Source organism: Schistocerca piceifrons, chromosome 1, assembly GCF_021461385.2.
Source record: "Schistocerca piceifrons isolate TAMUIC-IGC-003096 chromosome 1, iqSchPice1.1, whole genome shotgun sequence".
NCBI lineage: Eukaryota > Metazoa > Arthropoda > Insecta > Orthoptera > Acrididae > Schistocerca > Schistocerca piceifrons.
Genome location: NC_060138.1, coordinates 1,170,105,250 through 1,170,122,001, shown reverse-complemented (window position 1 = coordinate 1,170,122,001; position 16,752 = coordinate 1,170,105,250). Strand labels below are relative to the sequence as shown.

Here is a 16,752-nt window from a genome sequence, read left to right as displayed (position 1 = left end):
TTACTACCTTTTTTATAGAAATAACTGATACCATGTATACTATCAGTTCTGATGTAGGTGAACGTTTTCGGCTGTTTAACTAAAAGAATTTCATATGATTTTGTATATGATGTATTATATTTCAAACTAAAAAGTATAAAAAGAACTTAATTTGTCACCCTCTGTATGTACAGTTAAAATTCTTCTTCTTTTAGAAATATTTGAAATTACGAAATTTCTAGCATACTTAAAAATCATTATTAATTACATAATCTAATGCAAATTAGTAAATTAATTTCTGGACTCATTTATAAAATAATGATATAACTTTAAGATTCTTCTTTTGTCAAGAAAGTTTGTAAACTCTTTGGAGTATTGTGAGTACTGCAGAATGTTAGTAGTAGTAGGCATGTCTCTGATGGAAATGCATGTTTTTTTTTAATTTTGTCTACAACAATTTAATTGATGGTTTTATGAAAAGTGAGATTGTGAAGTCAGTGTTGTATTGAAAAATGTGTCAAAGAGTAAAATTCAAGAAATAAACAGATCATCAGTTATTTAGTCATCAAGAACCCACAATGTTATAGATCAAAATTTCAGCTGCAAGAATGTACCCCTAGGTGCAAGAACTGGAGCCAACAACAAGTAGAGAAAATGAAGATAAGTAAAAAGTTTTTCTTTTGCGTATTTCAAGCTTCTCGAACCTTTTAAAATTAATGAAGCCACTAATGAAAATTTGATAGTGATGAGTGGGAGGGTAAGATTACAAGTTGCTGGACTGATTATTTACACACACACACACACACACACACACACATATGCACACACACCAACTGGTAAATGACAAACAGTGATTAGTCCATATCAGTTGTATTTAAGCATGGACCTTTAGGCTGCAATGTATACAATGTAGTTGCACTCTTATTCACTTTCATGACAGATTTAAACTGTACACCTGGTGAAGACTCAATCCTGCAAACTTACCCTTTGCAACCATTGCTCATACTGTCTTACCTATTGATTCACAAGTCCTGCGCCAGCAAAGGCTATCAGCTGGATAACTAAATCAGTTACATCATTGCTCAGGAAATATAAGGATTCTTGTCTGGGTACTGGTGTGGCACTCAGTTTTAATGTCGGGAAGTGATATGCTTTTCTTTCAGAACTTGAAATTGATGCCAGACATGTGGAATGAGATCCTATAGAAGTAAACATCAGCACAGCAGTATTCTAAATTTTCCTTTAGTATCCATGGCCAGATTCAGAAAGGTATGGGCAGGAATGTAAATACCTACATATTAAAAATAATGCATAAAATGGCCAAGACCTATGGTTCTGCATTCCATGTGACTGATCCTATGCCCAAAACCTTCCCCTTTCATTGCTCATTATTAAATTTATTGTTATTGCAGTTGATAAAGATGATTATGTTCTACTGTTTCATGACCCATTACTATTCTGACATCTCTGTTTTATAGAAGTATCGATATCTTATAAAATACTGTATGCCACAGACCCACGAGCATAAAAACAAAATTAATTAATTAAATTATCTAAAAATAACTGATTAATAACGTCAGAGTAGGCCTAAATGCTGGAACGGTAGCAATGGACAATTTTTTAAATCCTTGGAAGACACTTACCACGTTGAGAAAGTGTAGAATTTCCATGGTACATGTCTGGAGAGGAATTTGCAGGTGCTGTTTCACGTGCATTCAGTGTCACTGCAGTCTGGTTCTCTCGAGAGTAAATTGTCATTAGGAAGCCACCCCCTATTCCCATGCTCTGCAGACAGATCACTCCCTCACAGAAGAGAGCAGCTATTGCAGCCTCAACAGCATTACCTCCCATCTCTAATATATCTCTGAAAAGACCATAAGTGTAGAATTTAAAAAAAGGATATTGTTCAAATAAAGACATAGTTTAAATCAGGATTGTCGTGAATCAAAAGCAAAATCTTATTGTTATGTTCTGTTCAGTACTTTAAAAAGTGAAATTATCATAAAAAAGTCATTAAAACTCTGCAAAGCTGCAGGCCAAAAAGTCAGATGATAATACACTTCTGATCAAAACTGTCTGATCACCTATTAGTGAACATTAATACGGGAATTGTGCACACATTACTTTATTAATTTTTTTCATAATGTGGGGCCACAGTCATAATATATTTCTTTACAGTCAATACCGCCATTAGACTGTTATTTACTTGCAGTGTTACATTTACACGATCATGATTTCTGCTTCAAAGTGGCGTTATCAAGTGTTTTAAGTGTTATACACTGCCTAAGATGGCATACTGTCATATTTAAAATACACTATTAGACACATTGTCTAAGGGTCGATATTTCTGGTAAAGCCTACTGCTTTGTTTTATCACTGAGTATACCATCTTGTAGACGCTTTAAAAAACATTGTTTTATGAAGGATTGAATTCTGCTGTGCACACTTTCAATGAGTGTCTGAATGTCTGTGGAGAAACAGCAGCCCTCTCTTCTTCAAAAGCTGAAACCAGAGAAGGTAATGAATGACGTTTGTTACTGGGGTCTGTAACGAAGTCAACAATGTTGTGAGGGTAACCCCAAAAGTAAGGTCTCCTATTTTTTTTATAAGTACACAGACCTGCTCATTTCTACAATTATTTACATCGGTTTACAGCTTGAACATTTAGCTATTTTTCGACATAATCATTATTTCTGTCGATGCATTTTTGTAGACGCTGTGGCAGTTTGTGTATGCCCATATCATACCAGCTCGTTGCCGTGCTGTTCAGAAAGTTATGAACCTCTTCGTTTGAACTGAATCGTTTTCCGGCCAAATGTTCTTTTAACCTAGGGAACAGGTGATTGTCACTGGGCGCCAAGTCAGGACTATCTGGTGGGTGGGTGATTATGTTCCACTGAAAGAGTTGCAGGAGAGCAACGGATTGCCGAGCGATGTACGGGCGAGCGTTGTCATGGAGAATGTGTACGCCCTTGCTCAACATTCCTCTTCTCCGGTTCTGAATTGCCCGTTTGAGTTTTTTCAGAGTCTCACATTACCTGTCAGCGTTAACTCTGGTCCCAGTGGGCATAAAGTCGACCAACAATACCCCTTTCCGATCCCAAAGATGGTTGTCATGACTTTACTGTGTCTGTTTGCATTTCCGCAGCTTTGGCGAAGAAGGATGCCGCCACTGGCATGATTGTTGCTTGGTCTCAGGTGTAAAGTGGTATGCCCAGGTTTCATCACCCGTGACAATTCAGTCCAGAAAGTTGCCCTCTCCGGCTGCAAGGCGGTGAAGAAATGCGCGGGAAGCATCAACTTGTTGCCGCGTGTAGTCCTCAGTGAGTATGCATGGCACCCATCTTGCGGACACCTTCCGGTAGTTCAATGTTTCCATTAAAATTCTGTGAGTGGTGCTTCGGGAAACCTCAGGAACCAACGTACAGAGATCATCCAGGGTGATCTGCCATTCTTAACGCATGCTTTGCTCAAGCTTCAACACTGCCTCCTCAGAAATAGACGGTCTCCCACACCTTTGTTCGTCGCGAATTTCTGTCCGACCAGCTGCAAACTCTCTACACCACTTACGAAGGTTTTTGACATCCATGCACAGCGCACCATACACTTCCGTCATTGGCGATGGATTTCAATCGGCGCAGTGCGCTTTGCGTTCAAAAACCGAATAACTGCGCGCAATTCACAGTTGGCGGTAACATCCAACGGGACCTCCATTCTCAACGGCTGCCAAGCCAAGACTGAGCGGCTCAACGCGGCGTGCGCATGTATACACACAGCGCGTGAAGCACTCTTCATAACAGTGTGACCAACTGCCACACAGAGTTCTGAACTTATAAAAAAAATGGGAGACCTTACTTTTGGGATTACCCTCGTGCTTAACGTAAATGTGTTCCATGCGGCTAAGGTCTGGACTCTTGGCAGGCCAGTCCATTTCAGGTATGTTACTGTCCACACAACATTGCCACACAGCAGCTGTTTTGTGATAGATCACATTGTGATGCTGAGACAAACTATCATTGCCTCTGAGCTGTTCCTCTACTACATCGTTTCTCCACGTTTCAGTATTAATGACCCAATTTTCAATCATAGTTTCCATCATAACCCTCCCAACCCCTTCCTCATTATATATAGCAATAAATTTACTTATTCTTGGTGATTTGTAGTGTTTGTAACTTAGCAGTTTTAGTGTCAAAGTACATTATATATATAATGTATTTCCAGTACGTTGACACTACAGTTACAAAGTTACAAACACTACAAATTACCAAGAATAAGTAAATTTATTGCTGTTTCGCTGTTGCTATTGTTACAGCTATGCATGTGAATAGTTGATGGATTACCTCAGGGGAGTGTGGGGTGTTGTGTAAGAGCACGTGAACGTCCTAACTTCCAGCACCTTGCGGATTTAATAGTTATTTTTCTTTGAGTGCTGTTAAATGTTTCCAACATAGACACTGCAATCTGAAAGCTACAGCACTAAAACCTACTGCACTAATGCTCTTCTGGACTTCATGAAACCTGGCATCAGGGTCGCGAGCACACCTTCAATTGTGCACGATTTAAGGGGCTTCTGTGCATGCACAGCTAGGGTGATGTAATTGCCTTCCGAGTCAAATAAATACGGATTTGATAAACAACATGCACGGTTCATGATGTGCACAGCTAGCTCTTACCACTCAACTGCAAGTTTATGTCAGTGCTACCAGTTGTAGCACACTGTGACAGACTTTTATCCCCATTCACTCGGTATAAATCACGCTAGATGATAGCACGCTCATCAGATAGGCCAGTTCACTCACTATATAGCGAAAACAGATCGAAGGTCAGTATATGTTAGGTTATACTGATAGAAAATCTATTTTGTGAGTTCCGAATGAGTTATAGTATATTAAGTTTTGAATTTTATCATACAGTAATCCATTTGGAACGCTGGGAGTCATAAGGGCCTAAAGCACATCACCATTGATTGTGAGATTGTAGCATTTATTCATGCGTCTGCAATCTGTTGATCTTATAGTGGGTCAGATTTATCTGTGCTGCAGGCCCACATTGTAAATATGAACATTTATGATAAGCTGTCTCACTGGTTTCTCCAATATTCACTTAAATGTGGGATCGACAGTGGTGTGCTTTAGGCCGTTGTGGATCTCAGGGCCTCATTTGTATTTGTCAGGTGACCATGTTGCTAGACGTTACTACTTGAATTAATCCTTTCAACAAACAGCAGTTCGTGTATGAAGTCGGTTGTTTACTGGGCAGGGATCGGCTTTCCTGTCCAGTGTAAACATGAACTATATTCAATCTACTTAAATGCTAACAGAAAAGTAAAACTGTGAGGACAGGTTGTGACTCTTGCTTGGATATCTCAGTTGATAGAGCACTTGCCCATGAAAGGCAAAGGTCCCACGTTCGAGTCTCGGTCCGGCATACGGTTTTAATCTGCGAGGAAGTTTCATATCAGTGCACACTCCGCTGCAGGGTGAAAATCTCATTCTGGGAACAGAAAAATAAATTATGGCCTCCCAGACCACGTCCGTTGATTGTAAGAGTGACGGAATCAAATAAGCATGACTGCAGACAAACATTCAACAAGGAAGTTCACAATTAGCATAAGTTGTTGTGTGGATGGCACATAAGAATATCTGATTTTCAGCCCGGTAGATAAATTTGTGGACTAATACATCTATTAGGGATCTTGTACATCTGTCCGGAAAATGGAAAAGCATAAAAACTCTCACTTACACAAAAATGCGAAATGCAGAGTTGCGAAGACTTACAAATTATTTTGATCTTACCTTAAACTGTAAATAATTATGTACAAAACAAGTCCCACAAAAAAATCTTCCTTTTGTCTGATAAGTTACGCATATTATTAATATTATTATTGCTACTGATATCGTTACTGTTGGTAGTGTCTGTAGTTGTATAAACTTGTTGATAAGCATAACTGTTATAAAGCAGATGCTATTGATTTCACACTCTCAAAGTTATCTGAATTTGTGAACATTCAGAATGCACACTCACGAGCCGCCATTTGATGCAACGGCAGAAATTAAACACGTAAGTAACATGTGTTCGTTAATACACGTCACAAAGAAAATCATCTTCAAATGTGGCACTTACTTGTAGCTGCTTATACAACTTAGTACACACAGTGTGAATGTGACACAAAACTTGGTCGCGATCCTGAAGCCCCTGCGTCACTCCCGTTTTTTTTTTTTTTGTTTGTTTTTGTTTTTTTAGAACAACACATCTCGCTTGCCTGTGCTGTGTACTATAGCAGTTTGCTCACCCGAGACCGCACAAATTCCCGCGAAACTGATTATGACAAAGAAAATTATTGCACAACCTTTCAAGTGTCAAGAAATTTGTATTTGTATAGGGGCTGGGAATTATCACAAAAAAAACCTATATTTAGATGCCGTCTGCTTTCAAAGTATTGCAAGGCACATTCATAAGTACTAATTCGAACGAAATGTGAGTGTTTCAATGAATCCAAGTCAAAAGTAACCTCCTCCACCCAGACGTTGACAGTGACTTTAGTACCACATCAGTTACTTCGCTGACGTTGGCAGCAATGAGACAAATGAGCGCATTTGACACGAAGTGTTCCGAATGGTGCCGACTTAACAGCTACGAGTACTGGAGGGCCGTTAAGCTAACGTGTCGCGCGCTACTGCACTTCAACAGTCATTGCCGCCTAAAGGAAAAAAAAAAGTCTACCAAATCGGACACCGTCGCGGCATCGAGAGAATCTGCTCATGTTGCTGGGAGCGATCTGATATTTGGTAAATGAGAATATTTGGCATCCAAGATCGAGTGTGCAGTGTTTTTATTTTTATTTTGTTTCCTCAGTGGTCGGTTTCGACAGGGTGTAGGTGTTATCTTTTGATCTTCTGGAAATGATGTTGCTGGAAATAATATTTCTGTGCGTGAATCGCACGAACATAACGGGCAAACATAACGAGAGCATATTCCACTTATAAAACAAAGGTGCCAGTTTGGCTTGTCAAATACTCACATTGCTTGATATGCCATAGCAACAACTGATCCACTGAGTAACTCACCTCCTCAGGGGAACACTGATGGCGCTGTGGACTTTTTATTCACTCTGTTTCATACATTCGACAAGCAAATGTGGCGCCTTTGTTTTATAAGTGCAATATGTTCTCATTATGTTTGAGCGATTCATGCACTGTCATGTTATTTCCAGAAGATTCGAAAATGACAGCTAATTTCTGTCGAAACTGGTCACTGAGGAAATAAAATCTTGACTGCAAAATATTATTGTTTAAAATCCAATTAGCCTAGAACGTTTTGGAATGTCTGCACGACCGCGACGTAAACGTGTGTAAATGCTGCTCCTCGTTCAAATCCAGCCTGTCTCAGTCCATTCGACCTTAGTATCGGTTATCGAATCTACAGGGAATGTCTATATTGTAGATTGCGTGTTAAAGTGCAGTTCACGCTATAAAATCTTCACAGCAGTAGGTTTATAAAGAATCATGGGCAAGTTTTTAAGTGAACATACGCGAGCATTAGGTAGTAGTGAAGTATCAAAACGTCCACACAGAACATGGTTACGAAAGTGAAATCAAAACATATTCTAAAGAATGCTTAAATTCTGCATGAAACCTAATAAGCTTAAACGACATTCGAAAACACTTCAAAGTGAGTACCGGTATATTAAAAAAACCCTGAGATTTCTTCGAATTAAAATTAAAATAATTTCAAAACCAAAAATAAGTTTCATATAAAATAGCCAGATGTAAAAAGTCTCATACCATTGGCGAAGAGCTTGCTTTTTTTAACTTCAGTTGAGATTTTAGAAACTATGTTGCTGTATCAAATGAAACTATTTTCCCGTAGAACTGGCGATATAGCTGAAAATGAACAGCTTCATGAAACAGTAGATAGTAATAAAGATACTCATTTGATTGGCCTCGGTCAAATTTGTGGTGCTATGTCAGCAGCAGAAAACTACTTTTCTGCAAACCAATAGAACTGAAAGCAACAGCACTCGCATTATTTACTACCTTAAATGATTTTACATATAAGCGAACATAGAATGGAAGAAATGAATTCGATTGTGCATCGAAGGCACTCGTTCAGAGTCTCGAAGATTCCATAGTATACAAGGACGCCCATACGATAGTTTTGGAAGGGGGGAGGGGAGACCTTGGGGTATGTAATACTTTTAACATTTTGGAAGACGAATGGCAACTTCTGAATACCTATAGAAAAGTTGCAGTTCCAACCCTGATAGAACCTGCGTAATACGACTTTTAAATCATTTTCTTGATAGAAAACCACTTGAGTAGGCAATTTTTTTTCCTTTAAGAGATTGGGAGGGGAGAGAGAGAGAGAGAGAGAGAGAGAGAGAGAGAGAGAGAGAGAGAGAGAGAGTGAGTGAGAAGGGGGGGGGGGGGATGCTTGCCCCCGTGTATGAGCGTCCTTGGTAGTACAAAAAGCACGTGTGAGAGAGAATTCCTTACACTATGTCTAGACACATAATATGGTACACAGGGAAGCTCTGGCTTCCAAAGAAATAAGTCCTAGTCTGGATATCGTGCTAACGACGATTATAACAGTTGTAAATTATATAAAACTGAGACTTCTAAAATCAAGAATTCTTTCTGGACTTTGTAAAAACATGGGTGCAGCACAATCAGCGTTACTATTTTATTGTTAGGCAAAATGGTTATCGTGTGGGAAATTGTTGCAACATGTTTATAAATTGTTGTTGTGGTCTTCAGTCCTGAGACTGGTTTGATGCAGCTCTCCATGCGTTTATAAATTAAGAAATGAAATCGACATTTTTCTATAAGAAGAAAACCGACCGAAAGCTAGAAAGTTTCGAGATATTTTATTTGTGGTGGACCAATGAAGCTGGGCTACTTGGTCGGCGTATACATACACTCCTGGAAATTGAAATAAGAACACGGTGAATTCATTGTCCCAGGAAGGGGAAACTTTATTGACACATTCCTGGGGTCAGATACATCACATGATCACACTGACAGAACCACAGGCACATAGACACAGGCAACAGAGCATGCATAATGTCGGCACTAGTACAGTGTATATCCACCTATCGCAGCAATGCAGGCTGCTATTCTCCCATGGAGACGATCGTAGAGATGCTGGATGTAGTCCTGTGGAACGGCTTGCCATGCCATTTCCACCTGGCGCCTCAGTTGGACCAGCGTTCGTGCTGGACGTGCAGACCGCGTGAGAGGACGCTTCATCCAGTCCCAAACATGCTCAATGGGGGACAGATCCGGAGATCTTGCTGGCCAGGGTAGTTGACTTACACCTTCTAGAGCACGTTGGGTGGCACGGGATACATGCGGACGTGCATTGTCCTGTTGGAACAGCAAGTTGCCTTGCCGGTCTAGGAATGGTAGAACGATGGGTTCGATGACGGTTTGGATGTACCGTGCACTATTCAGTGTCCCCTCGACGATCACCAGTGGTGTACGGCCAGTGTAGGAGATCGCTCCCCACACCATGATGCCGGGTGTTGGCCCTGTGTGCCTCGGTCGTATGCAGTCCTGATTGTGGCGCTCACCTGCACGGCGCCAAACACTCATACGACCATCATTGGCACCAAGGCAGAAGCGACTCTCATCGCTGAAGACGACACGTCTCCATTCGTCCCTCCATTCACGCCTGTCGCGACACCACTGGAGGCGGGCTGCACGATGTTGGGGCGTGAGCGGAAGACGGCCTAACGGTGTGCGGGACCGTAGCCCAGCTTCATGGAGACGGTTGCGAATGGTCCTCGCCGATACCCCAGGAGCAACAGTGTCCCTAATTTGCTGGGAAGTGGCGGTGCGGTCCCCTACGGCACTGCGTAGGATCCTACGGTCTTGGCGTGCATCCGTGCGTCGCTGCGGTCCGGTCCCAGGTCGACGGGCACGTGCACCTTCCGCCGACCACTGGCGACAACATCGATGTACTGTGGAGACCTCACGCCCCGCGTGTTGAGCAATTCGGCGGTACGTCCACCCGGCCTCCCGCATGCCCACTATACGCCCTCGCTCAAAGTCCGTCAGCTGCACATACGGTTCACGTCCACGCTGTCGCGGCATGCTACCAGTGTTAAAGACTGCGATGGAGCTCCGTATGCCACGGCAAACTGGCTGACACTGACGGCGGCGGTGCACAAATGCTGCGCAGCTAGCGCCATTCGACGGCCAACACTGCGGTTCCTGGTGTGTCCGCTGTGCCGTGCGTGTGATCATTGCTTGTACAGCCCTCTCGCAGTGTCCGGAGCAAGTATGGTGGGTCTGACACACCGGTGTCAATGTGTTCTTTTTTCCATTTCCAGGAGTGTATTTCCAGAATGAGATTTTCACTCTGCGGCGGATTGTGCGCTGATATGAAACTTCCTGGCAGATTAAAACTGTGTGCCGACCGAGACTCGAACTCGGGACCTTCGCCTTTCGCGGGCAAGTGCTCTACCATCTGAGCTACGAAGCACGACTCACGCCCGGTACTCACAGCTTTACTTCTGCCAGTATCTCGTCTCCTACCTTCCAAACTTTACAGAAACTCTCCTGCGGTTGGGCACACAGTTTTAATCTGCCAGGAAGTTTCAAGTATACATATGTTGGAAACGACTGGTGAAGTTAATTCCTTCTGTAGAAAACTGGAACTGTGACGGCCCCCCCAAAAAAAAAAAAAAAAAAAAAAAAAAAAATTGTTCGCAAGTAGAGGTGGATGTATTAAAACTTACAAGGCTGAAGAAAAACATGTGACAACTGTTTCTGCAACCATTAAAATCATTTAAACACGCTGGAAAATAATTTTAAAAAATATTTCCTTGCTGACGGAAACTCGGTAGTACGTTACGAATGGGTTAGGTATCCATTGCTAAATATTGCCGAAGGTCTCTTCAACTGCCGAAGAAGACATCTCCGTAGTCTTCACGACAAGTTTCGAAATCAACAGATAATTCAGCAATAAATCGCCCTTGGAATGCTGACAGCCGCGCGGGATTAGCCGAGCAATCTCAGGCGCTGCAGTCATGGACTGTGCGGCTGGTCCCGGCGGAGGTTCGAGTCCTCCCTCGGGCATGGGAGTATGTGTTTGTCCTTAGGATAATTTAGGTTATGTAGTGTGTAAGCTTAGGGACTGGTGACCTTAGCAGTTAAGTCTCATAAGATTTCACACACATTTGAACATTTTTGGAATGCTGAGCACAGGTGAATGATGAGTTTTCCGCACTGAAAATGAGTTTTCTGCACTGAAAAGAAGAACATTTCCATTCTATCGCCATTCACAACATTCTACTTTTACGGTGCAGGATTTTTTGCGTTGGCTGCTTTGAAGACAAAATATAAACTTCAGCTAAACGCGGGAAATATTAAATTCTCTATGGAAAACTTTGCTGTGCAGGCCAGGCTCAAGGAAATCATTAATTATTACTAGACCAGTTTTTAATTTAATATTGAAAAGTTGATTATTAAATGCATCGCGCAGCATTAATACAGACCAATTTGTAAGCGCATGATGTTAGTGCAAATGCGATTTTTTTACTTTTTATTATATTAATATTACTTGTTGTTGTTGTTGTTCTGGTCATCAGTGCCAAGACTGGTTTGATGCAGCCCTCGTGAAGCTGCATGCCCTCGGGAAAAATTACGGCTGTAGTTTCCCCTTGCTCTCAGCCGTTCGCAGTACCAGCACAGCAAGGCCGTTTTGGCTAGTGTTACAAGGCCAGATCAGTCAATCATCCAGACTGTTGCCCCTGCAACTACTGAAAAGGCTGCTGCCCCTCTTCAGGAACCACACGTTTGTCTGGCTTCTCAACAGATGCCCCTCCGTTGTGGTTGCATCTACGGTACGGCCATCTGTATCGCTGAGGCACACAAGCCTCCCCACCAACGGCAACGTCCATGGCTGGTTCAAATGGCTCTGAGCACTATGGGACTCAACTGCTGTGGTCATCAGTCCCCTAGAACTTAGAACTACTTAAACTTAACTAACCTAAGGACAACACACACATCCATGCCCGAGGCAGGATTCGAACCTGCGACCGTAGCAGTCGCACGGCTCCGGACTGCGCGCCTAGAACCGCGAGACCACCACGGCCGGCGGCAACGTCCATGGTTCATGGGGGGGAGGTAATATTACTACAGAATGTATTTCGCTTTGCTCACTTTTCGGTAAATTAAGCAGTTTTTGAATTCATACTTTTTTTCTTTTTCAGTAAGCTCGTGCCCTCCATTTAGCGTTATCACGCCCCCCAAGAGGGGGAGGGGAGGGGGGCCGGCCCCAACAGGTTGGGGGTCGCTGCGGTACTGCAAATAGGGCAAAACACTGTATAGTATGTTCATATCCTTCCGCGTTTAGCATTTTATTAAGCGGAATAAGTGGACCACCACATCCTAACCAATAAAAACATTCTCATGTCATAACATCATCTCTTCATTATTGGTTTCACACATGATGGCTGGTAATGCTCTCCACTCATTTTCCAAGCCCAAACCCTTGCATTGGATTACCACAGGGCACAACGTGCTTCATCACCCCAAATCATTCGTTTCCAGTCACTCATTGCCCGGTGGCGTCCCTCGTTATACCACCTCAAGCACCGCGCAGTGTTGACTCCAGAAATGAGTGACTTATGAGGAGCTGTTCAACCATAGTACCCAATTCTTTCCAACGCCCTACGCACAGTCAATGTGCCAGCTGGACTGCCGGTAGCATTTTGAATCTCACAGGCCATTCCTTCCGCAGATTTCATGCGATTTTTTTTACACCTATCTTCCGCAATCTTCGACGGTCCTTTCCCGTTCCCACTTCGCAATCACATCACCGACAGTCGGCCTGGTCAGCTTTAGGAGGGCTGAAATGTCGCAGACGGGTCTGTTAGTCAGGTATCACCCAATGACTAGTCCAAGTTCGAAGTCACTGACTCTCCAGATCGAACCTCTCTACTATTACTGCTTCTCTACTGACAAAGCAATCCTCCCTGCTCCTTTTACATTGGCGGGTCCGACTTTCGTTACATCTAGTGGTAAATTTCGCATAGATGTCCGGATAGTTTTGATCAGATAGTGCAGATGTTGTGAAAATAGCCAGTTGTTGTTGCTGGTACCATGTTGCAGTCTAAATTTTATTAGAACCTTTTGATCACGATATCGTATTAATTTGGTCTTGAGGACATAAGAGACATAATTTAGAGCTGGATCTGTTAGCCATAGACTCACCTTCCAATACCCGCGCACAAATACCCATTCGTGGCGACTGCAGCATGAGTGTAGACGCCCATGATGGAGTCTGAGGGCGGCAGTGGTTTCGGGCCATCGTCGGGTTGAGGTCGCAAGGCGAAGACTAGACCGACAGCCAAACCCACCAGAACAACAGCCACCGCTAGGGCCATCAACGCCCTCTTCATGTGCGATCTAAGAATAAATTCGAACAGGAATTTCTCTCAGTAAAGATAGTAACATTTACATTGACCAAGCACTTGAAACAAGAAGTACATCAAATTCTACATCTGCCACAGAGTCTTTTATCAACAGTGCTACCACCTGCGTAGCATTGATCCTCATTCTTCTGGCACTTTAACATACATGGTTAGCTCTTGATGCTAGGTGCCTGATACACGCTCAAGTAACATTGGAAACTGGTAGGGTACCCTTTACCATGTGGTCCACAATAAACTGTCTGAAGCTGGAGGATTAACCCCTCGAAACTGGTAGTATTGTTAATAAAGGACACTGTAGCAAAGGTGGACTTTTATTAACCGGACTTAATAACTGCTATGGACACGTCACAACTTGGATAAGCACTTGAAAAATATCCAGCGGTGAACGATTCAGGTAGTTCCAGAATGAGATTTTCACTCTGCAGCGGAGTGTGCGCTGATATGAAACTTCCTGGCAGATGAAACCTGTGTGCCAGACCGAGACTCGAGCTCGGGACCTTTGCCTTTCGCGGGCTAGTGTTCCACCAAGCACGACTAGCCGGCCGAAGTGGCCGTGCGGTTTTAGGGCGCTGCAGTCTGGAACCGCAAGACCGCTACGGTCGCAGGTTCGAATGCTGCCTCGGGCATGGATGTTTGTGATGTCCTTAGGTTAGTTAGGTTTAATTAGTTCTAAGTTCTAGGGGACTAATGACCTCAGCAGTTGAGTCCCATAGTGCTCAGAGCCATTTGAACCGTTTGAACCAAGCACGACTCACGATCCGTCATCACAGATTTACTTCTGCCAGTACCTCGCCTCCTACGTTCCAAACTTTACAGAAGCTCACAGCTCGCGGGAGAGCTTCTGTAAAGCTTGAATGGTAGGAGACGAGGTACTGGCAGAAGTAAAGCTGTGAGGAAGGGGCGTGAGTCGTGCTCGGGTAGCTCAGTTGGTAGCCGGCACGGTAGCTCAGCGTGTTCGGTCAGAGGGCTGAGTGCTCTCTGTAATAAAAAAAAACTGAGCCAAAGAATCAACGATCATCTTCAACGGATATCTTGTGACGTCTGCCCAGACCAAACGCAACGAACTATATCGAACAAAATGGAAGAGGGGAGAAAGAAAAAAAAAGTTGGTAGATCACTTGCCCGCGAAAGGCAAAGGTCCCGAGTTCGAGTCCCGGTCCGGCACACAGTTTTAATCTGCCAGGAAGTTTCGATTCAGGTAGATGTCTGATTTTTATATTGTAACGTTCTGCCATTAGAGAATCAGCTCATATTTAATAAGGAGTGTTTTAGAATGTTGTTTAAGAGTGGCAACTGACAAAGGCAAGCATAAAATTATTTTCATGGCTCATTTTATAACCATTCTCCTGATATTCTGCCTACATCTACATAATCATTGTGCAATTGCGGCAAGAGATGTAAACATGCTTAGAGATGTGGACGAGGTAAAAGCAAAAAAGGTACAAATATTGGACGTACCGTAAACGAAAACACAGAATACATGTTAATGTCCAATTATAAGGCTAGAAGAGCATCACCTGACGAGCAGACCACTAACAAATGTTTTAAAGCTGTGTGCTGCTTCCTTTACCAAGGTGTCCTTTTAACCAGCGCCGGCCGCGGTGGCCGAGCGGTTCTAGGCGCTTCAGTCCGGAACCGCGCGGCTGATATGGTCACAGGTTCGAATCCTGCCTCGGGCATGTATGTATGTGTGTCATGTCCTAAGGTTAGGTACGTTTAAGTAGTTCTAAGTTCTAGGGGACTGATGACCTCAGATGTTAAGTCCCATAGTGCTCAGAGCCATTTGAACCATTTTAACCAGCGATAGTGATATTCTGGTGTCCAAAATTAAAGCAACAAACCGCTATTTCCCCATCCTGTGTCCAGTTCACGACATAGTCACACAGACTGTCAATAGATGTCTGTACGGTCATGTTTTGTACGCAAGGTGGTATTCCAGTCAACGGACAAGCACACCAACGATGACGTCAGGGCACCTATCGAACGGGTTAGTGTTTCCCGGGTAGACCCACATCCACAATCGCTGTATACAGTCATGGACGATGCAGTATGGTACAGAGAAAACGTCATAGGAAGAATGGAAGCCGCCAGTCGCAAACTGATTTGGCTTGATGGCTTAATGTGAATCGTTCTGTTGCTCCTCGGATGTGGTGACAGTTTATAGAGACCGAAACCACATACCGAAGACCTGGGCAGGGGCGACCACATGTTGCATCAGAAAGAGAGGACCATTATTTGGCTGTAAGGGCACGACGGTGCCGCCTTGTTACTGCATGGCAACTGGCATCTGACCTCGCAGCATCCACTGGACGTGTTGTATTGATGCAAATGTTGTACAGAGGGCTTCGGCAGAGTGGCCTTTATTGTCAGAGATCTGCTTCCTCATAGAAGGAAACGTCTGGAGTGGAGTCGTCAACATGTCACCTGGACAGTAGAACAGTGGGCCGATGTTCTTTTGACATACGAGTCCCGATTTGGTCTGGAGAGTGATTCACGGCCGATTCGCATCTAGAGGGAACGTGGAACACGATTTCGGGACCAAAACATTATGGAAGGAAACCGAGATCGAGGAGGATCCCTAATGATGTTGGCAGGGATTATGTTGATCACTCGAACGCCTCATCAGGAACTTGTACGGATGAGTGGGCAAGGTTTAACTGCTGTCAGGTGGCGTGACCAAATCTTGGGACCTAATGTGCGGTTGTTGCGAGGTGCTGTAGGCCCAGACTTCGTAGTGATGGATGGTAATGCTCGACCTCATAAAGTACAGGTGGCTAATGTTTTCTTGTGAACAGAAGTTATAGTACGCATGGCGTGGCCTGCTCGCTCTCTCCATTTCTGTAAGTTGGCTGTTTAGGTTTTTATGTTGGTAACGCCACGTAGCGCTCTGTATGAAAATCACTGACTGTGCTGTGTGGAGTCTGTGGTTGATTTGCATTGTTGGAATGTTTGCTATTGTAGTGTTGGGCAGTTGGATGTGAACAGCGCCTAGCGTTGCGCAGTTGGAGGTGAGCCGCCAGCAGTGGTGGATGTGGGAAGAGAGATGGCAGAGTTTTGAGAGCGGACGATCTGGACGTGTGTCCGTCAGAAAACGAAATTTGTAAGACTGGCTGCCATGAACTGATATATATATATATATATACACTCCTGGAAATTGAAATAAGAACACCGTGAATTCATTGTCCCAGGAAGGGGAAACTTTATTGACACATTCCTGGGGTCAGATACATCACATGATCACACTGACAGAACCACAGGCACATAGACACAGGCAACAGAGCATGCACAATGTCGGCACTAGTACAGTGTATATCCACCTTTCGCAGCAATGC

At 43.5% G+C, this 16,752-nt stretch overlaps 1 protein-coding gene across 2 annotated transcripts in view; it reads right to left on the bottom strand.

Annotated features, from left to right (window-relative positions):
* LOC124801961 (scoloptoxin SSD14-like) overlaps window positions 1-16,752 on the bottom strand; it is a 477,660-nt gene that overhangs the window by 116,302 nt on the left and 344,606 nt on the right. For both annotated transcript variants that reach the window (XM_047263112.1, XM_047263111.1), the window contains 2 exons: window positions 13,200-13,394; window positions 1,623-1,843 (listed from right to left, as the gene is read on the bottom strand). In XM_047263112.1, coding sequence (XP_047119068.1) covers window positions 1,623-1,843; window positions 13,200-13,394 — 416 coding nt within the window. The remainder of the gene's footprint in view (window positions 1-1,622; window positions 1,844-13,199; window positions 13,395-16,752) is intronic.